General features: G+C 42.6%; 1 protein-coding gene across 1 annotated transcript in view; it reads left to right on the forward strand.

Moving 5' to 3' along the window:
* cux2b (cut-like homeobox 2b) overlaps positions 1 to 21,890 on the forward strand; it is a 134,136-nt gene extending 112,246 nt beyond the window's left edge. The window contains exons 5-21 of the mRNA XM_016661065.1: positions 739 to 944; positions 2,781 to 2,863; positions 3,250 to 3,316; positions 5,207 to 5,255; positions 5,888 to 5,992; positions 7,429 to 7,620; positions 7,707 to 7,765; positions 7,849 to 7,897; positions 8,190 to 8,289; positions 8,803 to 9,432; positions 10,655 to 10,756; positions 11,610 to 12,457; positions 14,947 to 15,112; positions 15,625 to 15,930; positions 16,009 to 16,197; positions 16,280 to 16,556; positions 17,006 to 21,890. Coding sequence (XP_016516551.1) covers positions 739 to 944; positions 2,781 to 2,863; positions 3,250 to 3,316; positions 5,207 to 5,255; positions 5,888 to 5,992; positions 7,429 to 7,620; positions 7,707 to 7,765; positions 7,849 to 7,897; positions 8,190 to 8,289; positions 8,803 to 9,432; positions 10,655 to 10,756; positions 11,610 to 12,457; positions 14,947 to 15,112; positions 15,625 to 15,930; positions 16,009 to 16,197; positions 16,280 to 16,556; positions 17,006 to 17,816 — 4,239 coding nt within the window. The 3' untranslated portion in view covers positions 17,817 to 21,890. The remainder of the gene's footprint in view (positions 1 to 738; positions 945 to 2,780; positions 2,864 to 3,249; positions 3,317 to 5,206; positions 5,256 to 5,887; positions 5,993 to 7,428; positions 7,621 to 7,706; positions 7,766 to 7,848; positions 7,898 to 8,189; positions 8,290 to 8,802; positions 9,433 to 10,654; positions 10,757 to 11,609; positions 12,458 to 14,946; positions 15,113 to 15,624; positions 15,931 to 16,008; positions 16,198 to 16,279; positions 16,557 to 17,005) is intronic.
* Positions 21,891 to 23,475: the final 1,585 nt, after the last annotated feature.

The following is a 23,475-nucleotide window of genomic DNA, read 5'->3' on the forward strand; positions in this document are numbered from 1 at the left end:
CCCTTCTTGTCAAGGAGCTCCCCTGAGCTTCCCTCTCTGTGCTTTGGCACTAGAAGTCACCTCCTTTGGTGTTCGGCAGGCAGGTACACAACAGGAGCAGCTTTCTCTCTCTCTGAGCTGTTGAACTTTTCGGGAGGGGAAGAAAGGGGAAGGGGAAGATTAAAAACAGCCCTGTGATGTGGAGTGCCGAGCTGCCTCCTGAGAATTCCTGGCATAATAATTTAAATGATCAAATGATACAGAGGAGACTTGTTAGCTGAGAAACAGCCTCCTAGTTGGCCCCATGGGCCCCGTGCTGCTGCGCATGCATTGCAAAACAGCTCCTCTGTTGTGCTAAAGAATCTCTCTCTCTCTCTCTCTCTCTCTTTTTTTTTAACCCCCTTTTCAGGAGCATACTTTTTTTTTTTCTTCTTTCCACACTTTACCTAGGTGTATATTTGGCACTTTAGCCCCCCTCCCTGTCACACATTTATTGTAATGTTTTCGTCAACTTTGCCATTCACCGGCGCGCCGGAAAGCTCATTAGATTTGATCTTTTTTTTTTCTGCTCACGTGGGTCTGAGCGGCGCTCGTGTCATTAGGGTCCAGCCTGTGAGATTTTCAAAGGCAAACTGAGTGAGGAAAACTCCAAGAGTCACTCTTTTGGAAACAAGTCTCTGTGGAATAGTCGGAACTGTGAGGCAGAAAAACTCTGTAATGTGCTTTACAGGCAGCGCATGCCGTAAAACAGCTATTTAGCTTCTTTTTTTTTTTTTTTTTTTTCAAAAAGTAGCTCTCTGTACGTCTGCAGAGCCCACAGAGGACGGCTCAGTGGCTCCGGCTGCGCCAGAGGAGGCCTCGGAATCCGGCTCTCCAGCTTCACTTATGACCCCGAACAGCACGCCGGCCCCCGAGGCCCCGGGGTCCCCACAGCAGAACCACCAGGACCAAACGGACGACCGACGGTGAGAGTCACAAGCAAAATCCGTTCTATTCAAAAGTATTTATACCCACTAATTTAATTTACACTTTTTGAGATTTGCATGTTATTCCCTCATCAAAAAACATACCATGAGTGTTGGTTTGATTAGTAACTCCCCCACTCAACTCCTTCAGACTAGCCAGCAGCAATTAGCAAACATCTGCTGGATCTGCACATCTACTGAGCTTATTAAGAGCTCCTTCTCAGTGAAATGCTGGTAAAACATTGTTAAGGTTAATAGAGGAGCCATGTTGTGATGACTTCCTGAAGGCGGAGTTTCAGAAAGAACAGGAGCTTCTTAAAGAGCCAGAGTTCCAATTTGAAGGCATTAATTAGGAAGTCACATTTAATTTGAATCATATTTGATATATATTGCATTTTTACAACTGAAGGCACTTGATTTTACCATGAAATTGTATTATGTCCCTGTAACACACATGGTACTTGCCAGACAAAAATCTGAAGAGTGTGGTGTGCATGTGTATCCAGTATCTCTTAGTCAATACTTTGAAGAAGTTTTTTTGGTTTTTGCTGCAATTAAAGGTGGAAATCTTTTCTTGTATTTCTCTAGCTTTATCCATCTGGAGGACTGTTAATCAGTTTTCTTTGCAAAATTTCTCTTTTCACAGTTTCTCAAATAGATTTAGGCATAGACATGAATATATTTACAATTTTTTTCTGTCTATTTATATAATGCCACAATAAATTTCGTCTCAAGGCACTTTACAAAAAAGTAATTTCAATTCAGTCACACATAAATTCCTACTAATCCTAGTTATCAACAATGTCATTAAGTGGTAACAATACAAGATAAAAGTTATAATGAGACGAGAATAAAATCATATCACAATAAAACTGAAATACAAGAATAAAATCATATTACAGAATAAAGTCGTAATGACATAAGAATGAAGTCATAATGTCATCTGAATATAGCTGTAATATCAGCAGAATGGAGTGGTAATTTTATGACAACTCAAAAAATTATGAAAAATAAAATAAGGAATGTTGAGCATCTACTTAATCTTTTAATACATCAGCATCAAATTGTTACAAGTAGCAGGTTTTTGCAACTATTGAGCAACGACTGACTTTATTTAGAAGAAAGAACCACAGACTAAATAAAGTGAGTTGGTCACATCAGAGCTTGATAATTATTAAAGTTTTGCTCTCATTAAAAAACCTTTTTCCTAAGAAGTGTACGACTTCTTGTAACATTGTGTCTTTATGGTGTTAATATTATGACTTTACTATCGTAGAACACTAACACACATGCCACACTTTACAAATTTCATTTGTAAAAGAAAATAAAAAAACAAGCATTTCCTTTTCGCCTAATATTGATGTGCTACATCGTGTTGGGCTGGAATACAAAATTCCAATTTAATAAAAAGAAATAAAAAAAAAATTCCAGTGAAATGTTGATGCTTTGGCCTTCATCAGCCTTTGCACGGCATCAATCCCCATTCACCGACGCTCATTTTGCTGCTGGTTTTTGCGCAACAACAACAAACCATTAGAAGCGATGCAAATCTCCATGCAGCATCTGAGCGACCTGACTCTGTAAAACCTACATTAGAAAGTTAATTAGAGCCTCGTTTCAACCAGCGGCGCTTCCAATGCGGCTCCGAACGCTTCCGATTCCATTTTCATGCCGTCTCTCTTTTTGTTGTGAACTCCGCCGCACGTGCCCTCGCTAAGTGGGAGGAGGTTGGCATTTACATTTTTCTTTTTTTTTTTTTCCAGCCCCGAGCCCTTTATTGTAGCTTTAAATGTGTGCCCGTGATGTAGAGAAGGAACTGACAGTTTGTTCTCGTAGGGAGGAGGAGGAGGAGAGCGCTGATGTTAGTTTGGCTGACAGACTATCAGAGGCCGAGGAGAAGATCAAAGTTCTGCATTCATGTAAGTTGTTTAAACACTGGCATGTACTGTAGCTGCTGGATTTAATTTCAGCTTATTAAAAAGACACTTCATTTAGAATTGCAGTATGGTGCCCCCTGCTGAACCCCTTTCCCCCCCACCACCACCCGTCCCGCTGCTGCTACTTACATTAATGACTGTTAAAACAGGCTTTATTTTTAAAGGCAGGGGGATTGGATTTCTCACTAGGTAGCGGCATAATCTCATCTGTAAACTCTTTGACTGCTACACGAGTCTTTGTGTCGCAGTTTTGCAGGAAAAACGGCCTCAAATCAGACCAGTAAATCAAGCTGTCGTGTTGCTTTAAGGTCAAAGTTTGTGTGTTTTCTAAAAGTTAATATCTCACTTCCTGCGGTGTCTCTCCCCAGCATTGAACACTGCGCAGACAGAGCTGCTGGAGCTGCGCTGTAAATACAACCAGGAGATGGCAAACAAGTAAGAACCTCTCATGTTTTCATGTTCTTTCCAAAAAAAAAACAAAAAACAAAAAAAACAAACCCTGCTCTCCCTACACACACACACACACACACCTCCACCTCTTGCAGTCAGGATGCCATGAAATCCCTCCTCCCCTCTCCGGTGTTGAGCATTTTAAGCCTGCGTAGAGTCACGTCTGGCGTAAAACTGAGGAACACGAAGGCTGGGAGTGACTCAGCCGCTAACGCAGGTCGATGCTGCAGCCTCTGTGTTTGCCTTCTCCGGCAGCTGGGCCCTGACAGCCCTCAAGAAGAATTGCTCCATTTAAAGATTGCTTCAGAAAACACTCTACCTTGTCCCGGTCTTTGAGCGCAATGTATCCAGCGCGCGGCCGAAATGAATCTGAGCTCGTATGAAGGATGTCGATAGACATTCAAAGTAAACACTCCTTTGTTTGGGTTTGTGCTCCAGAGCGCAGGCGGCCCCGCCGCTAATGGATTTTCTCCCGGGCTTAATCCATGGCGCAATTGAACTGATGTTTCTGGAGCCGCCGCCATCTATTTTGTCGGACCGGACACATTTCCAGTTTGACGCTCGGCCTCGGCGGGCAGCGGGGGAGTTTGAGGGAGGGTCTCCATAATGCGGTTTGTCACACTCGCGCTGATCGCGTTCCTATAGGCTGAGTACGACCACATGGTCCCCGTCACTTATCGTTTTCATGACACAGGACTTTATTATTGTTAATGGCAGCCCAGTCTTTGTTGATGATGACGACGATTTGTCTACCTCACCTTCAGTGACTCAGGTGGCACTTCGTATAAAACGTCTCTCTTAAGGCACAAGCTCCTTTTCGACCTGTCACTATCCGCGTTTCTATTACAAATATTCTGCTAATGTCAAGAAAACACAAATTCACAATTGCGGTGTTGAAATGAAAGAAATAAAATTAAAATCACATGTGAGTAAACTTGTTCATGCAGTAAGTCATTAAAATCATGGCAGCGACAGATGTAAACAGTTACATCACATTATATTCATAATTCAGCCACAGAGCTGGCGTTCATCAGCCATCAGAGGAGCCGTCGACCTTAAACTACATATGTGTGAAGAACTTTGGATTCCACATATACAAATGATACCATTTTTTTCCCCTCCATAACCAAACAGTCATAAAAGTGGGAGCAAAAAAATTTTAAATGACTGGCCTTTAGCAAAAAGTCCTAAATAACAGTGGGACTCTGACTAAACTGCATGAAAATCATCACATATGGAAGAGTTTGGTTTGAAAACTACTGTAAATACAAGGTGGCATTCAGTACGAGTCTGAAATGAAATAATTTATGTTGAGCTGAGCAGATGTCTTGCTGTAGATGATTGGTGAGTCGGGTGTAGAAGGTTGTAGTTTCATATTACAGCATCATCTGCATAACGCATGACGCCTGTGATTAGTTAACACTAGGCAGTTTACTTGAAAGTGTAAATAAAGTTTAATTTCATAACATTTGAAAAGTAAGCATTGAGAGCGCTGAGGAAAATTGTGCATGTCTACAAAATACAAGTACATATAATTTTCTTTTCTTTTTTGTTAAACCTTTACTGAACCAGGAAGTCACCTTTGAGATTCCTAATCCCTAGAAGGTTAGTTTGTTATCGTTCCTGTGGTAGACTGAAGTCTTCTGAACGTTCACGGTTCCAGGTGCAAAGCTTGTTCTGTTTTCCCCAAACAATGCATGAAAACACTAAAAAACAGGGATTTCCTTTGAGGTTTGACATCTCCTGAGGCAGGAGCGTCTATTGTCGAGCGTCAGACTTTCCTCCTGGAGGTTTAGTGAACGCCGGCGCTTTCTGCTCGGCGGTGACTCTTTAATCCACTTGTTCTGTGTCTGCCCGTGTTTGTGTGTGTTCCAGGAAAGCCGAAGTCGACGCCATCGTGGCGAATCTGGAGAAAGCGAACCAGGTGAGTACAGTCTGTCTGTGTACTGCTCCCCTGATTGAGAAGCTTCTTCGTTAAGGTAATCACTCCTGTAATCAAGCCCCGGCTTTAATTAGACACACTCAGCCCCCTCTCTCCGCTCACGCCGCCTCCCCCTCCCCTGAGTGTGTGATTAGTGAGCATAAACTGGAGCCCCTGTTGGTGGGCACACCATGGCAGAGAACGGGAGACCTGCGAGTAGCAACTGACGCCACACAGCTGAACACTGGGGTTCTGGGTTATCTCATTCCCTTGATTGCTTCCCATCCTGGCGATACTTCTTTCTTCTCTCCTCTCCCTTATTCTCTCTCTCTCTGCTGCTTTCTCTGCCAGCAGCTCCCAGATAAATGTTCTCAAAATGAATCATTAATTAGCAGGCCGGGTGTGACAGAGCAGGTAAACAGTTTGGGGAATAAAGTGGGCTGACTAAACAGCCCCCTCAGCAGAATAAACCCGTGGCTGCACTCGCCTGCTCTGGCCCCGCGCGCGCTCACCGTCCTCAGTCAGCTCTGAATTCCCGTGCTTTTGATTTATGTGTCTGCGCTCGCCTTGATCATGTCATTAGCCAATTGATGTGGCAGGCGTGTAAAAACGGACGATGCCGTTTCTGTACGCAGAGAGCAGAAATGGCTCAGAGGGAAGTGGAGCGGCTAAAGGAGCAGCTAGCCAGCGGGCCGGCCGCAGTGACGGGGAGCTGCCATCCAGCAGAGGGCGCCACCAGGGTAAGCGTGGAGTGAAAAGGTTTAATGCTGTATATTTTCAGCTCAGCTACTTTTATTGACAGATATGCCTGCAGGTTGTTTTAATGCTTAAAGAATCAAAATACTTCCAGAGTAATAAAACGCAAACACACATTCATCTTTTATATGCCCCATAATGCAGCTAAAAAAATCTACCTAGAACTGGTCCTGCTGTAAGAGAATATCTTTTAGTTTTATGCTTTTATATTTTAATGTGATTGCTGTGTGTTCACTAGTTTGAATACATGACATGCAGTTTATTTTAAAGTCACACTTTATCCTATTTTATTAAGAATCCATGTCTTCTTTCAATAAGGCATAAAATATGCTACATGTATAAGTGCAAATTCTTCTAATTCTTATAAAAATCTTCATAAATAGAGCAAATATTCCTGTTTTTCAATTATTTTAATCATGGGTGTTTTGATGAGAGTTTTTTGGGCCCTATCAGTCCCCTCCAGGATTTTCTAACTATTTTTGTGATTCAAGTCAGACTTTGTGGAGCTACTTTAGGAATATTTGCAATGAACTTTGCGATTTTTGTTCATCATTAAACACCTTCCAAAATCTACACAGAACCAAAAAGCAAATAGACTGGACACAAACATTTTTATTCTTCAATTTCTGTTACTCGCCATATCAATCCCAGACTTTAGTTTGACATCAAGACTGAGGCATAAATTACCAAAAGAAAGTTGTAATGTTATGAGACTCCAATGTGAGAAATCCACCTTATAACTGGGTAAGAAGAGAAATGTTGAGCATCTTGTGAAGTTATACTTTAGCACTGGTTCTACAAATGAGGAACAACTTCATGTGTTTACACATCAGCAGCAGGACACACCACTGCAGTGATGTTATGTCTTTCTTCATTACATATTATGACTTTATTCTCATAATTTTATTTATTCATTTATTAGCCGAGTCCTAGTATTCAGAATAAATTTAGTGGAATAGCTTTATCATTGTTATTAATTTTCCTTTTTCAACACAAACAGCTCCTTCCACAACGTCCCGTCTTGCTAGCGATGTTATGTGCAGTTTGATTTAGCGCCAGGCTAACATTAGCATGTTTCCTCTCTGTTTTGATATGACTTGTTGAAAAGTCGACTTGTTATGTTTTCTCAGTTAATTGTGCCACGACATGTGGAAAAAGTTATTTTACTGCTTCATAAACGTAGCGCTATGTTTTGAACATTCCTGAATTTAACGGTTAACGTTCCAGATGCTCTCTGCACATTTGCACAATAGAGACATGTCTAGTTAATTTTTTTTTCAGTTAGCCTACATCAGTTACTTAAAAATTAGACTTTATTTCTCGGGTGCACCTGAAGAACCCAAGAGTACTTTGTGTTGTTCAGCTTGTTTCCTCAAATGAGACTTTGAAGTCTGTTGTCTTGGTTACAATGCCTACGAAGGACAAGAAGGAGAAGAGCGATCTGCTGTCAGCCCAGGTAGAGGCCGCCCTGCTGGCCAAAGATCGCGAAATCCTTCGGCTTCTTGAAAACATTCAGCGGCTGCAGTTCACACTGCAGGAAGTTCAAGAGACTTCATCCAACCAGATCCTGGAGCTGGAGCGCCAGCTGGCGTACAAGACGGAGGCTATCGAGGTGAGACGCAACAAAATGCAGCGCACACAGTTTTATTGAAAATGACCCATCGCTTCTTATTATAAATATATATTTTTTTGCCTCAGAGATTAGAGGCTAAACTGCAGTCACAGATAGACTACGAGGAGATTAAAACTGAGCTCAGGTAAAAAAATAAATAAATAGTGGAATCTGTCCAGTCAAAGATCCCATATAGATCCAATTAAAATCAATTTTCTCTGTCTGTAGCATCCTAAAGGTTATGAAGCTGGCTTCGGCAAACGGCAGCTCGTCCCAGGTATGGCAGCTCCATCTCACAGCACTTTGCATATTAAAAATCTTCCATTTACAAAATGAGATGTCTGCTTTCTTCTTAATCATCTGTTAGTGTTTTGGAAGAGAAAATAGCCACTGCAGAGCTATTGAACGCTTCATTGATCCATCACCCATTATAAGGATATTGACAGCCACTGCTATTGATTAATCAGAAATTAACAAGGTTGGTGTGTGCGTGTGTGTGTGGATGTGTGCGTGCGTGTGCGTGCGTGTGTGTGTGTGTGTGTGTGTGTGTGTGTGTGTGTGTTTTATAGGATTCTGCCAAGGCTGCAGAGGCTCTTTTGTTAGATAAAGATGTCTTTCTTCCATCTCACAAGTACATGGGAGATAAAACCCGACTATTGCACAGTAACGGTAAGCTTCACTTCCTGTCTGCTTCTAGAGTTCAGTTCTGTGAAAACATTATATGTCCTCTTCCAGAGCATACAGAGGAGCTCCATTTTTTCACAGATTGTCTAAAGTTGTTGCAACAAAGAGACAATTGTACAAAAAAAACAAAAAAAAAATTGTTTATAAAAGTTACAAACTACCATTTTTGTGAAAGACTTAAATCATTTGAAAACTGCTTTTCTATTTTCTGAAGTTTCTTGCCCTGATGCCTTTTTGGCCCACTACCTTTTATTGAGTTTAGCACAGAATGTTGTGGAGATGTGAGAATTTTGACACCATCCTAAAACTTAAAAAAAAGAAAAAGAGGTGTTCAGGCTCAGCTGATTCTGGTGTCAGTTTTTAGAATAAATTTCTGCAAGATGCAGTTTGAATCTGCAAGGCGAGAAGGAATTTCATTGATATTCTTAACTATCTGTTATCACATCAAGAGCAAACAAAACGGCGGCGTGAGTGAGACTCTGTTTCTCCTCTGATCAGACGATGACCGCTCTGATGACGCAGGGAAGGAGGCGAGCAGGCCGCCTGGCTCCCATTCCTCTTCCTCCCAGGCGGAGAGCCGTGCCTCCCCCAGCCCCGGCCCCCCCACCCTGAACGGGTCCTCCTCGGGCCATGACCTCTCCCGTCCCTTCTCAGCGTCGCCGTGCTCCGCGGACAGGATGTCAGGAGACCACATCCTCCACAAGCAGCTCCTCTCCCCACACTTCAAGAAGGAAAGTGTCATGGCTTTCCCCACCGCCCTCTATGCAGCAAAGGTCGCGCTCATGTCGGCCTCACAAGGGTCCGCGGGTGCCAGCGGCATGGACGCCGGCCTGCCCAGCGACCAATCAGAAAGCGGCAGCTCGACGGCAGGCGACGAGGACCAGCTGGACACGGCGGAGATCGCCTTCCAGGTGAAAGAGCAGCTGTTGAAGCACAACATCGGCCAGCGAGTGTTTGGCCACTATGTGCTGGGCCTGTCCCAGGGCTCGGTCAGCGAAATCCTGGCCAGACCCAAACCCTGGAGGAAGCTGACAGTGAAGGGCAAAGAACCTTTTATCAAAATGAAACAGTTCCTCTCTGATGAGCAGAACATCCTGGCTCTGAGGACCATCCAGGTCCGGCAGAGAGGTGAGTGGAAAACGCTGCGGCAGGCGATTCAGATGTACTCTGTTTGGCTGCAGTTGACACTCTTGTATTAACTTGTACTGTGTACTTTTCAGAGATATTCTTATTGCTATATATGGTTTCTCAGTTCTGTGGGTTCTTTAGATTTCTTTTCTCTCTTCATGGAGGTGTATTTGCAGACTTCTACGGTGTTGTCTTGTGCTACCATCTCATCCTTCTCTCTCTCCTTTACTCTTTTCTCCTTGTTTCTCTTTAAACCTTTTCCCCGAACTCTCTCCCTTTCTTTTCTCATTTTCTTTTCCGTCTGCGTGTCCATTGTATTTGAAATAAATCCAAAGCAATTTCCATTAAATTTAGATAAACATCAAGTGGAACATCATGGCAAAAAATGTAATGCTCAACTTGTAAAAGTAAATCTGTTGAGCCATAATATCTGTGTTTACATTACAAAAATACAATTTCGCAATTGAGGTGTTTCCATTAAATACAAAATGCAAGTAAAATCACATGAGATTAAGTTTGTTCACATGAGTAAGACTTTTAAAAACATGCCACTCCATGATCCTTCAACTACTTCCTGTCGTTTCCTTCATGGTTTGTTCCAGTGGCAACATGTTGATCATGTGACTGGTGTGATGCTAACAAAAAGTGCTTCTGTTGCAATTTTGCTAAATAAACCCATTTTGACATGGCAAAAAAAAAAGAAAAAAAAAACATTCACAAAAACCTTTGTCCAAAAACTTGAGTTTTTTTTTGTAAGACATGAAAAAAATTCATTTTCTACCACAAATGACCCAAACAGCCAAAGGTGTTTGAAAACATCTCTTTAATCGTTTTTAGAGCATTTCGAGCCTAACGACCGTCTAGTTGTTTTTTTTGTTTGTTTGTTTGTTTTTTTTCCATACAGATGTGATATTTCTCCTGGACCTTTGTACGCCTTAATCCACCTGGACCACATCCTTGACATCGTCACAACTTCCTCTGGCATGTTTATAGTTTTACTTCTAAACTTTGTTTTCTCCCTAGATTTACAGCGTTTGAAAGTTGAGCTTCCCGTATACTGCAACCTCAGACAGCACGCGCTCAAAGGCAGCCATTGATCTACCAGTCAAAAGCAAAGCCTTGGAACTGCTCTCTGATCAGCCATCCCACTCACCCCCACCCTCCTATCTCTCTCTCTCTCTCTCTCCCTCCTTCTCTCTCTTTCTGTTACCCTCTGTGGCAGGGAGCATCACTCCACGCATCCGAACTCCTGAAACTGGGTCAGACGACGCCATTAGGAATATCTTGGAGCAGGCCAAGAAGGAGATCCAGTCACAGAGGGGCGGTAAGGATAAAGGCTATGAGCCACGAGTCACAGTTGACGGCTAAATTGATTGGTTTTTATTTTTACATTGACTGACTTTCACATCTATTTTCATCGCTGCTAGCTGCAGTATGTAAAAAAATATATTTTTTCCATATTTATTACATCTGTCACTGTGTTGTGTCAGTTTAGTATGAGACAGATAATCTGTGAAAAAAATTGAGCTTCTCCACCTCTTCCCTGAGCTACTAATGCTGTCTGAAAAAATGCTCCATTCCCAATCAAAAACAACCAATCAGAGCCAGGAGGAGGGGCTTAGCGCTGTCAATCAACCTCTTGTACACTGCTTAGTGTACTACTGGTGGAAAAAAATCTTACCGTTACAGGAAAACAGTTTGTCCGCTGCCATCGGTGGCTATGCAAACTAGCCTTAGCATTCATGGTGAACCAGCACCACAGCAGGCCTTAAAGTGATTAACAGCTCTAAGGCCCTCCCCCTGTCTTTGATTGGCTGTTTCTGAGTGGTGCATATCTCCAGTTTGTATGTAATTATAGCTCAGTTTTTTTTACAGATTATCTGTCTTAATATGAATATTTTAGCAAACATATGAAAAAATAAAAAGTTACGTAGTGCATCTTTAATGGATCTGAGTTGGAGAGGTCATTTAGAATGTGTTTTTTATTCATCAGTTACTGCATACAAACAAATATTGCATACTAGCAAACAGAGGTACTGACATGCAAAATAACTAATATAAAAGAAAAAACATCATCAAAAAGGGTACAAATTAAAATGGATAAGAGACAAAAACAAAACACAAAACATTACCAAGTGGTGTCACAATAAACATGGAGTTGTTTGTTTCTTGTTTAGGTGATGGGAAGTCGTGTCTGAGCAGCTCATCTGGCCGAAGCAGCAACGGAGCGGGCAGCAGCTCTGATGAAACCATAAAGAACATCCTCGAGCAGGCCAGGAGGGAGATGGAGGCGCAGCAGCAGGCGCTCATGGAGATGGAGGCCTGCGGAAGGTCGTCCGCCGCCAGCTCTGGGGTCCAGGTGGAGCGGCTGGGGCCCCCAGAGCGCTCCAGGGTCCTCCCGCTGCCCATCTCCATCAAACAGGAGGACGGGGGATGCATCGCTGTGTGCATGGCCAACTCCATCAGCAGCCCCCAGACGCCACTCAGTGTCCTCTCCCCGGCCGCTTTCGTTCAGAACATCATCCGCAAAGTCAAGTCGGAGATCGGTGAAGCCGGCACTTACTTCGATCAGCACTGGTCTCAGGAGCGGGGAGCCATGATACTGAGCGGCGGCGGCGGCGGCGGCTCCTCCCGACCCTTTAGCTCCGTCTCACCCTCCTTGTCTTCCTCCTCTTCCGGGCCCCCCACGCTGTCCCGCACCTGGCCCCGCCTGGAAAACGGCGACGGCCTCGCCAACAGCGAGGAGGTGTCCAACGCGGACGATGAGCTGGGCCTGGGCCGGCCCGTGGAGGTGAAGGTGGAGTCGGACACCTCGGTGAGCGGCGAGTCCCCCGGACCCAGTCCGGGCCGCCTGTCCTACTACCCAGCATACATCCCGCGTGCCCTGAAGCCCACCGTGCCCCCCCTGACGCCGGAACAGTACGAGATGTACATGTACCGAGAGGTGGACACCATCGAGCTGACCAGGCAGGTGAAGGAGAAGCTGGCCAAGAACGGCATCTGTCAGAGGATCTTTGGAGAAAAGGTGCAAAGTTCATCATTAACAGCTGTTAATCCTCAAAGAACAAATAAAAACTTTCTGTATGCAGACATCTATTCTTGCCACAATAAATTTTGCTGGATGATAAATTTTCCCAGTATTTATTGCGATAAATTATAATGTTGTTTTGAGACAATTTTTAATTAATAATGATAGTAGCATAATAGTGCCAGTACATCTTTTTAGACCTGTCACAATAACAAATTTTACCAGACAATAAATTGTCCTAGGTATTATTATGATAAACCATCATGTTGTTTTGAGAACATTTTCACCCTTTCAAAGTCTAATAAACTTTAGTTTTGTACAGAACAAGCCACACTGGAACTGGAAGACACTTTAAATAAAAAAACTATTCAGAAAACGGAAATAAAAACCTACACACATCTGAAACCATAAATCAAATGGATTATGGAGTCTCTAAAAAATATTGCCCTTCAAAAAATGTATATATTTTTTTGTCTGAAAAGTTACTAGATATAGCAACAAAGTTGCTAAGCTGGCAGTATTGTTAACACACAGATGTGACCTGGTGAGTGAGTCTATCGGTCAGTCCTCTCAGAGCAGAGCTAAAGTGGACAGTGGCTCTGGATCTGTGGATCAAATCCGTTGAACATGTAATTATCGACCAATCTCCCAAAATTAAGGAAATTATGGCATATTTATTGGTGCACCAATCAAAATCAGCTGATTACTGCCATGAACTATGATACACGTTTTAGATCATCTCAATTGTGATTCTATTACTTTGTAATTAAATGTATAATTTGTGATTTTTGAGGTTAGGTTGTTGGCAGGTAAGTTAATATCTTATGTCTGTTGAGTAACTCGTTTAGTTTCTTCATTTAGTATAAATCTAAAACAAGTTTGTCCAAGAAGTTGAAGCGAAACCAGAGTGAAACTTTGCTGTCATGAACCAACTCGGATAACAAAACCATTTCAGTGATTAGCTTTAACACTGTTTAATAGACATTTACATCAGAGTTAAATTTGCATTTATTTAGAAGCAGATGATCATTTTATGTTAGACATGAAACATTTGCCTTAGAAGAGAACATGTAGAGTTTCTGTTTAACTCTGTTGTGAAAGTGGTACAAAAAGCTTAATATTACAGTAGTTTAATCAGACAACATGTTACAGATTTCCACTCTGCCATATTTATCAGTTAGTTACTCTGACTAGAAACACTTTATATTTGTTTTGTTCTCAGTGTGTTTCATGCAGTGGCGGCTCACCACCTCCAACATATTCCTGTGTAAATAATCTTTGACTTTTATGTAAATAACCACCCACTGCAAATAAAAGTTTAGAAGTTCAGAAAACGTTTTTGCTGTTATTTGCCTGAGAGTGGAGTTGACTTAAGACAGTAAAACTTTCGCTCTTGGCCTCTTCCAGACTTGCAATTAGCTTTGTCCTCCAGGACATTCTTATCTGGATTTATATTTAATGAAGATGCCAAAAGAGTTATCCTCTGCAGGTAAGATGCTAACCGCTTATATAACCTTTTAGATTAACTTTACTTGAAAATATTTTTTAACGTTTTTCTTTTCCGGGCTCCCCATGGCCTAATTCTAACCTCTATAGCTGCAAATGATGTCAGAATAAATGAACCAAAGGAAAAATGTTGAATTGTGAATTAAGAGGATTGTCTACCTGTAGAGTATTGTTTTAAACACTGCAGTGAAAACACTGAAGATCAATTAATATTCAGAATGTTCTTGAAAAATGCGTGTGTGTGTGCGTGTGTGTGTGTGTGTGTGTGTGTGCGTGCGTGTGCGTGCGTGTGCGTGCGTGTGCGTGTGTGTGTGTGGGTTCAACTTTTACCTTTAAGTAAGTGATGTTCAAATAGATCAATATATCACGGTATTTAACAATACGATATAAAACACTTACATAATCAGGTGCACTGGAGTTTTAAAAACAAAGAAGTTATTTTTTTGAGTTATTAAATCACATTTTTTGCTCTGGGGTTTACTTCTCAATCATATGAATTATAATGGCTTCAGAATGCACAAATTATTTGTGGTACACTGTCTCCCCCTAGTGGCACTCTACTGAAAGTTGTCTATCTTTAGAGCACCAGGATTTCATTTCACCATGAAAATAACAAACATTGCGATCAGAAGAGGCTTCTCTTCTGATGATCGGCTGAGTCAGATAGTGAACATAATTTTATTTATATTCATTAAATGCATCAAAACTAAGCACCTCCACTATATTCAGCACAAGTTTCACCATCTTTCTTTGTAAAGGTATTAACCAACGGCATCAACTTTAATATATAAAAATAAGGTCAATGTACTTTGATGCAAAAATAGGAGGAATTTGGAAATTCCTTCATGTTTTCTCTTTTATGTGATACAGTCCTTAGAATAAAAAAATCTGTAATAGTAAAGTCAGTGAAGTGTCTGTGCCTGGTGAGCCACAAAGACAAATTTGTATTCCTAACATCTCATTCCGTTTGTGCTGAACAGGTTCTGGGCCTCTCTCAAGGCAGCGTCAGTGACATGCTGTCACGTCCCAAACCCTGGAGCAAGCTGACCCAAAAGGGCCGGGAGCCCTTTATCCGCATGCAGCTGTGGCTATTGGACCAGCTGGGCCAGAGCCTCAGCCAGCCTCCCAACCAGGGCCACACTCAAGGTGAGGACCCACACACAGGCAACATGCAGAAGTACCATATTCTCCGGACTATAAGTTGCTCCAGAGTGTAAATCTCAGAAGGCAAAAAAAGCATCATGAAGAGGAAAAAGTTGTATTTATTTAGAAACATGATGGAGGTCTAGTCCATGTTGATGAAAGGCTCTGGTGACGTCTTGTGTTCAGCTGCTTCTTAACAAACTTGCTGAAATTGTCGGCTTTGGTTTGGAAGTTCTGACAGTTTCTGAATCACTGATATCTGTGCTCAAAATCAGAGTGATCAGGAACGACTTCGCTCCGCCAGTGTTCTGACGATCTGGGCCGCCCTGTCAGATATTCCAAGAGTTTGATTAAAGAGGACTAAGCTGGATGGGTGTGAATCCATCCTTATAGTTTAGGAAGTTCGACATCAGAACCACTTTATATTCTGCACTAACAAAACCTTTTGACATTAGCAGTTGCCTTGCAGGAAGACAAATACTAATGTAACCCGCATGAAATGTTGTTAATTCCAGATAAAAGTCCCGTAACAGCCCAGTCCTGTCCCTCCCCACCGCCTAGTCCAGCAGAGAGCAACCCGAGTCCAGTGGCTGAGCCGGTCAGTCTCTCACTGGAGAGCAGCAAGGAGAACCAGCAACCTCAAAGCCTTGGCTTGGGGTTGCCCAGCCACCCAGAAGGTGGGAAATCCACTTCCAGTCTCATGGGCCTGCATCAGCCTGCAACCCCATTAGGAATCCAGGAGTTGGTGGCCATGTCTCCAGAGCTAGACACGTACGCCATCACCAAGAAGGTCAAGGAGGTGCTAACAGACAACAACCTTGGTAGGTCTGAGTTTACTGATATTCCCTCTGGAGGGGCAGGAACCATTTTAATGCAACATCTGCCACTTGGTTTGACAGGCCAGCGACTTTTTGGGGAGACCATCTTGGGTCTGACTCAAGGGTCGGTGTCTGACCTGCTCTCCAGGCCTAAACCTTGGCACAAACTCAGCCTGAAAGGCCGGGAACCTTTTGTCCGCATGCAGCTATGGCTCAATGATCCGCACAACGTGGAGAAGTTGAGAGTCATGAAAAAGATGGAGAAGAAAGGTGGGGACCGAGACCTGCTCACGGTTTGAAGTTTGCGTGCCGGTTGTGTAGCCTAATCTCAGTGGATGTTTGTGTTTGCTAGCTTACCTGAAGAGGCGGTACGGTCTGCTGAGCACTGGCTCTGACAGCGACTCGCCCAGCACTCGCTCTGAGTGTGTGAGTCCGGCCCTCGCCTCGCTGGACTTGTGTCCCTTCAGTCAAGTAAAGAAGCCTCGGGTGGTGCTGGGAGCCGAGGAGAAAGAGGCCCTGAGGAAAGCGTACATGCAGGAGCCGTACCCGTCCCAAAACACCATCGAGATGCTGGCGTCGCAGCTCAACCTCAAAACCAACACTGTCATCAACTGGTTCCACAACTACAGGCAAGGCTGACTGTATTTATCCTGTTCAGTATATGAATAAAACACAGGTCCTTTTAAAAGTATTCACACCTCTTGAGGTTTTTGGATTGTTAAGTCTGACAACAGCCTCAAACTTCAGTGCATTTTATTAGGATTTGATATGACCAGTGTTGTCGAAGTCATTTTGAACTGTATCAAGATCATGAATGTCCTCAAAGGGCCAGTTATGGTAGAACATATTGAGAAACTACCTAACTATTGAAATATGACTAAATAACTGCCTCTTCATTCAATGAGTGCTTCTTAAAGTTAACAAGATTGAACATCTTTTCACATTGATGTAATTTGGCAATATACTGATAAAAACTGTTTGGTTTTGGGAGTACGGACATTTTTGCAAGGCACTGCAAACTTCAATATTTCTGTCTGTACTTTTAGAGACTCTTTCTAAATAAAATGTTTACATGCAGGTCCAGGATGAGGCGTGAAGTGCTGATGGGCGGTCTTCCAGATAATGACACAGACGCCGAGCCCAACAGCTACTCCCCCTCAGTAACACGGAGCCCCAACTCCGATGGTGAGGACAAGAGACTGCTGCTGCCCTCAGGACAAACCCACGCTGGCCTTCCTCTTAGCACTACTGACGAACTGCCTCACGTTAAACAGGAGGCAACTTACAGGGAAGAGGACAGCATGGAAGGAAGGGAAGGCTCGCAGAAAGAAGTCGGAGTGCAGTGTTTTCCCTCCACCGTGCCGTTGTCCCCTTTGAAAACCGAGCACGAAGACTCCGCCTCAGGCTGCCGCGAGCTCCATCCGGCCGGCCAGAGCCCGATGCAGGAGGAGGGCGCATGCAACCAGATTCAGGGACTCCACCTTGGCGTGGCGTCCGCGGATGGCCCGCAGCGAGCCAACAAGTCCAGGTACGATGGAGAAGAATCCGGGAAGTCGCCCGTTGACCCGGTCAGCTTCAAGGCTTCGTCGGAGCCGTGCCGCAGCAGCCTGGAGGTCTCGCTGAACTCGCCGTCCGCCGCGTCGTCACCCGGCCTCATGATGTCCGTCTCCCCCGTGCCCTCCTCCTCTGCGCCCATATCGCCCTCGTTGCCCAACCAGGCGACAAGCGCCAACCACGGCATGGACGCTAACCCGCTTCCTCCGTTCCAAAGCCCCAAACTCAACAGAAGCACTCAGAGACGCAACGAGAAAATGGCCAACCTCAACAACATCATCCACAGGCTGGAGAGGGCAGCCAATCGAGAAGAAACACTGGAGTGGGAGTTTTAGGGCCTGCTTTGCTGCGTCTCATCCAGAAAGACTGTTGCTGCACACAACGAGGAAGAAAGGTTGGATGGAAGCTTCCGGACCTGAGCGGAGCCTGGCTCCTTGAGGCAGTGCCGTCTTGGACTGGAAACAGGAATGCAGAGGAGAACACGAAGCTGAACTTCCTACAATAATTTAAGAGTTAAAAAAAATGTATAAAAATGGATTTGTTTGTTTTGTTTTTTTTTTTTTTCTTTTGATAATGCATACTACTTTGAAATGTATGTGACGGCGCTAGCTGTTGTTTTAACTTATTGGACTTGACATGAAGACTTTTGCAGCTATGGTGTCATTTAATGTACACTGAAGTTCTGAAGATTGCCACTGGGTGAGATTAAAAAAAAGACCTCTGTCTTAAGCCATTAAAAGCACTATGACTATTTGAAAAAAAAAAAAAAAAAAGACACTGACCAAATTTGCTACTTTTTGAATAGCAGTTTTTCCAATTTTGTCTGTCAGACTGGACAGTTTAAGTCAAGTAACGTGAATTCCAATTACTGACTGAGGGATAGTCCTTTAAGACTCTAAATATACAACACCTTGTATGTACTTAGTTTCTTGGTGATATGTTTTGAAATCTTTGTAACTCACACGTATAAAATGTGGTTGTACATGTTGTAGAATTGTCTGCAATAGCCTTCTCTAAATCTGATGTAGCATGGTACTCACCTGACCCTGTTATCCTCTGTAGTTAGGCACCTGTGATTATACTTGAGCGAAAACGAACAAAAAAAAAGAGGTTACGCAACAAATAGTTGAAAAGCCTGCAAAAAAGGAAAAAAGTTAAACAAAGGATATAAGTGTTTTATTTTATTTTTCTCTTTCTTTTTTTAATTTAAAGAATACTTGAGGTTTACAGTTTCTCCCTTGTACTTTTTGGTTGAAAGTGAAGGCTTCACTTCACTTGAGCTCAGTTTACACAGTTTCTTTCGGACTTGTTCGATCCTCTAAGACACTGGTTCTCAGACCGTAAACAGACCAAGACACACGGCGCTTGGTTTACCTCAGATTAGGTTCACACACATCACGCTACGATCATGCATTTCATAAACAGAAACATGAACCACGACAGGTTTGACTCGGCAGAGGAGGAGCGCTCTGGGTCGGCTACAGGACACTTCGCCCCTCCACTAATTTGTACCTGCCGCTTTAAGCTCTTTCTGGCCCAGAAGACACCAGACAATGTGATAAGTTTTCTTCCAATGGTACGAAGCAGGGCTGACCATCTCCCAGGTGTTGCTGCACACTGCCAGTCAGCTGGCCTAGTTAAAGCCCCTATTTTGTTCTCATACCTACAGAAAATGTATTTCAAGTCACAAATGGATAGTTGTGACATGGAATCTAAAAGAGCAAATAAAAACTTTTACATAATTTGTTTTATTATAGCCAAGCCATGTTATTTTATTACTTTAGGTTATAAAATGAAAATCTCATCCTGGCCAGTGTCTAGAAGTATGAAGTGTTTTCATGAATGATGAACAGAAAAATACTCAAATCTCTTCATACCCCTGGCAGATTTAGATTTTAATTTACTTTCACTGAAACCAGTTTTTTTTTCTGCCGAGAAGTTATATTGCTATCTCTCAAGAGTTAGATGATAACATTTTTGAAAAAATAAATAAACAAAATAAAATAACAAAATAAATGGCATGTCAAAAATGATTTATACCCTTCTCAATGATAAAAGTAAATTCGACACATGCGCTGTTGGATTCCAGCCTGGGCCACTCTGAAACGCGATACGTTTCACCTAGAAGAAATATGATGTTCAAATTAAAAGATGAAAATGGAATCTAAATCTGCCAGATTTATAAAAGTATTTGTATTGTTTTCAGAAAACTTTATTTCTTTTTTTTTTTTTTCAAGTATTTGGGTTTCCGATTCCCATTTTGGTTAATTTCTTTAAGAAATATGACAAATGTAGCCTCCTTTTGAAACTAAACTAGCTCCTGCTAATATATATTATTTATTCATCCGCTGTTATTAATTAACAAAAATTAACAAATTGCTAACTCTGTTTTGTTAAAAAAAAAAAAAATGAGTATACAACGATCAAAACTACCAAGTTACAAAATGGCGAAGGGGCGAAGTGAGCCTCTGTTTAGTGGCTCAGGTGAACGTTCCCTCCACAGAGAACCAACATGAAGCAGGGTGCGTGGTAACTTTCTCCTTCGTATGTGTACAGATGCTCCTAACGGGTAACTTCTGACTGAGTTCCCGTCCTCTGAACGGGTCTCTCCCAGTTGTCAGAATAAATGACACTTTAATGGAACAGCTGCCGAGCACTGCAACATGGTCAACGTGGGCCAACGGTAACACTGCTGAGATGAGATGTGCATCGACTAAAGCTCGATGTATCAGAAAGCATGATGCTTGTCATCATCATAAAACCCTTCAGTCTGTAAGTACAGTATATTAAAGAGCACCCCCCTCATATTATCTTTGACCACTCGTGTATTGTGTCTGTAGCCGTTTCTTTGTCATGCTTGCAGGATGTTCTTTATGTATTTTGCCTCTATTTTATACTCTGAACAGTTACCTAGATATCCAATACCTCCTGTATGAACTACTTGCAGCACTTAGATTTTTGATAATTGTGGGAACTCCGAGAAATTTTCCAGTATGAGCGTCATCCTTACTTAGCGTCCACAAGTCTTGCCTTTACTGTATTGTTGGATTTGGTAGTAAACACTTGCACATGTCTACATAGTTCAGAGGACTCGGATTGTATTATGTAGAGCTATATATTACACAATTATTATTAAAAAAAATAACCCTACATCCTCGGGACAAAATGTGCTGAATATATTGAGATAGTGTACAGATTTTAATAAACCAAACTCTGTCGAGCCAGTTCTTGTCTGGCAAGCTTGCCCACGTTTTAGACCTTCTCTCAGGGTAGTCTTGCTTTTAAAAGCTTTACTGAAACGGTTGCTCTCATCGGTGATGGTGATCATGATAAACATGTGGTGTAGAGAATGACTCTGTTATGCTCGTCAATAAATGATGATGTGGATCTTGTATGGTTACTGGAGTTTGAGCTGTCCCATATAAAGTCGCGGTTTGCTTGGAGAACCGATGCAGGTTTTGTAATTAATCACGCAAATGTGCGTCAAAGTACAGCGCAGACTGGAAGCACCAGAAGGAGGCTTATTGGGTTGCTTTTTTTCTAAGATCAGCAGACTTGCTCTCCAACGACACAGTTTTATTTTCCTCTCGGAGTCGGAAAAGCTTTTGTGCCGCTTTTCCAGCAACCATATTCTGTGCATAATATACTCTGATTAGATTTGATTAGATTTTCTTATGGAGAAAACGTCATTGTTTTTCATATTAACATGGTCACGTGAAAAGAAATGTATTTACCCTGATCGTGATCTTCTCATGTAAACATCATCTAATTGTTTTTGCATGCAATTAATTCTGGTCACATGACAAGGGGATATAGACTGTTTTTTGTGTTATTCTTCTTACACAGGAACGGTGAATCCGGACTTAAGGTCCTTTTTACATTAGCAATGTCCATGCATGGTGCAGCTGATTTATATGACTTGCAGAATCATTACAAATCTGTCGAAAGCAGGAACTCAAGAATTCTTGGTTAATATTTAAATTAAGGTTATTTTGTGCCATATCATATGTTTCATGCATTTTTCCTTGCAGAGGAATTTATTGTGTGGGGCTGTTTGTAACCGAGTTCAGAAAGAAAAGCCTAGCTTAGATTTTAATTATGAACTTTAAACTCAATAGTTTTACTTTATAATTGACATTAGTCACTAAAAAGAAAGTAGCAAGCAAAATGTAGACGATCGGAAGAACTATTTAAAAAAAAATGTGGCTACAACTCTGGCACTGAGGGTTTGTCCCAAAGAAAATTTGTTTAAAGGTTGCCTGTAATTAAGGCTCCAAAAATGTTTAAAATGAACTGTAAGGCCTCACATGTCAACCTATCAGATGTTAAAGAATGGTCAATGGTATGCCAATTTTCTTGGAAAATAAATTGCATATGTAAGCCATCAGTCAATACATTTTTGTTTAAGACCTGCTGTGTTGTGTATTTATTTTCTCATAAAAAGGATGCAAAGATAAATATTTTTTTCCTATAGAACTCTATAAAATTGTTTCAAGACATGACGTTGTTGTATTTACTAGACCGTGAACTGTATGCTTCACCATCACTTAGTATTTTTGCGGTAATTTGGCAGTAATGACAGTGTTTACATTATTGTACCGCGTGGTGTTTCTGAGCCACGCCCCCTCACGTCTGCTCTCTCTCTCACGTAATAACGTCGCCGGCACGTATGTTGTCGGGCTGGAGATTTCGCGGCGATGGCGACGGAGGCTCGGCGCTGGAAGGGGACGTATTGAAAGCGGGGCTTTGGCTTGGATATGACGAATGCGTATTTGTTGGAGATTGCTTTGCTCTTCAGTTATTCCATTGGCTTCGGATAAATCCTCGGCCGTGGACTTCTCAACACTCCTTTGACTGGTGAGTCAAGCGGCTGTGGTCTCGTCCGCGGTGTGTTTTGACAGAGGCCTCAGTCCCGGGGTCCGCCCTCCATCTCATAACAAAAACACTCGCACTGAGCGGCTAGCTCCCGCAGCTACAGGCTAGCAAGTTAACTTACTGGCTGTTCTGTGGTATAACCAGCGCTCGGACATCGCAACATAACAGTGCATTGAAGAGTCATTAGAGCTAGTGGTATTCCTTAAACGACCTCTCAGGACTAGGCTCTAGTGTTACGCTACTATTTAACTGAAATTGCCTGACGCTAGCTCGCTAACTGTTGATGTTAACGTTAGTTAGCGTGCCCAAAGAGAAGGAAGACCAGTCATAATTTTACAGTTTTCTCCGTCGCCAATTGAGTACGTTGACATTAAAAAGTGGAATTAACTGCTACCTGGGTGTCAATAAATAATTTCTCCGTAGTCAAATTTATGTTTTGAATCTCAGAAATTAAAATAACGACTGTGGTTTTATTGTAGCTCATTTCATACAAAGCCCAGGGTGCACTAGCATTTCTTCTTTTTACATTTAGTCTGTTCAGTCGAAGCTTTTCTACCGCTGTCCAGCCGTTTAACGGCCGGTTGTCAGTTCACTCCACCGTCCTGGTTGTCAGTTTGGACTTTCTCAACTAGCTAAAACCGTGGAGGCGGAGTGATGCTGCTGCTCTTGTCACGGGACAGGAGTAACGCTAAGGCTCTAACGGAGCTTATCCTTCCGTGTGTGATTCTGAGTGAAGCCAGCCGGGCTCTGCTCATAAGCCTTCCTCTGTAAACAGAGCCGTACCATGCCTTGGTCAGATATGCTTTATCAGGTAGCACCAGCAGTAAAAGCAATGAAGTAATGACCTCATTTGCGTGCTTCTTGGAGAGGAGGCCTTGTTTAAGGGGCTCATCTGTTACCATTTCGACTGTTTTTTTTTCCTTCCATGTTTCTCTCTTTTTTTCCCTCCCCTTGCCTGGGCATCTTAAATGTTTATGAGTAGGTGTGTTGTGCTCCTGAGCTGTCCATTCACTGACCCTCTTAGATCAGATTTCAGTCTCTGCAGTAGGAGCTGACCTTTTCAGCTATTTGTTGGGCTGTTTGCTGAGATATCCCTAGCAGGTTGCCTGTTTAGAAGCA

The sequence above is a fragment of the Poecilia formosa genome, unplaced genomic scaffold (genome assembly GCF_000485575.1).
Source record: "Poecilia formosa unplaced genomic scaffold, Poecilia_formosa-5.1.2 Scaffold309, whole genome shotgun sequence".
Classification (NCBI taxonomy): Eukaryota; Metazoa; Chordata; class Actinopteri; order Cyprinodontiformes; family Poeciliidae; genus Poecilia; species Poecilia formosa.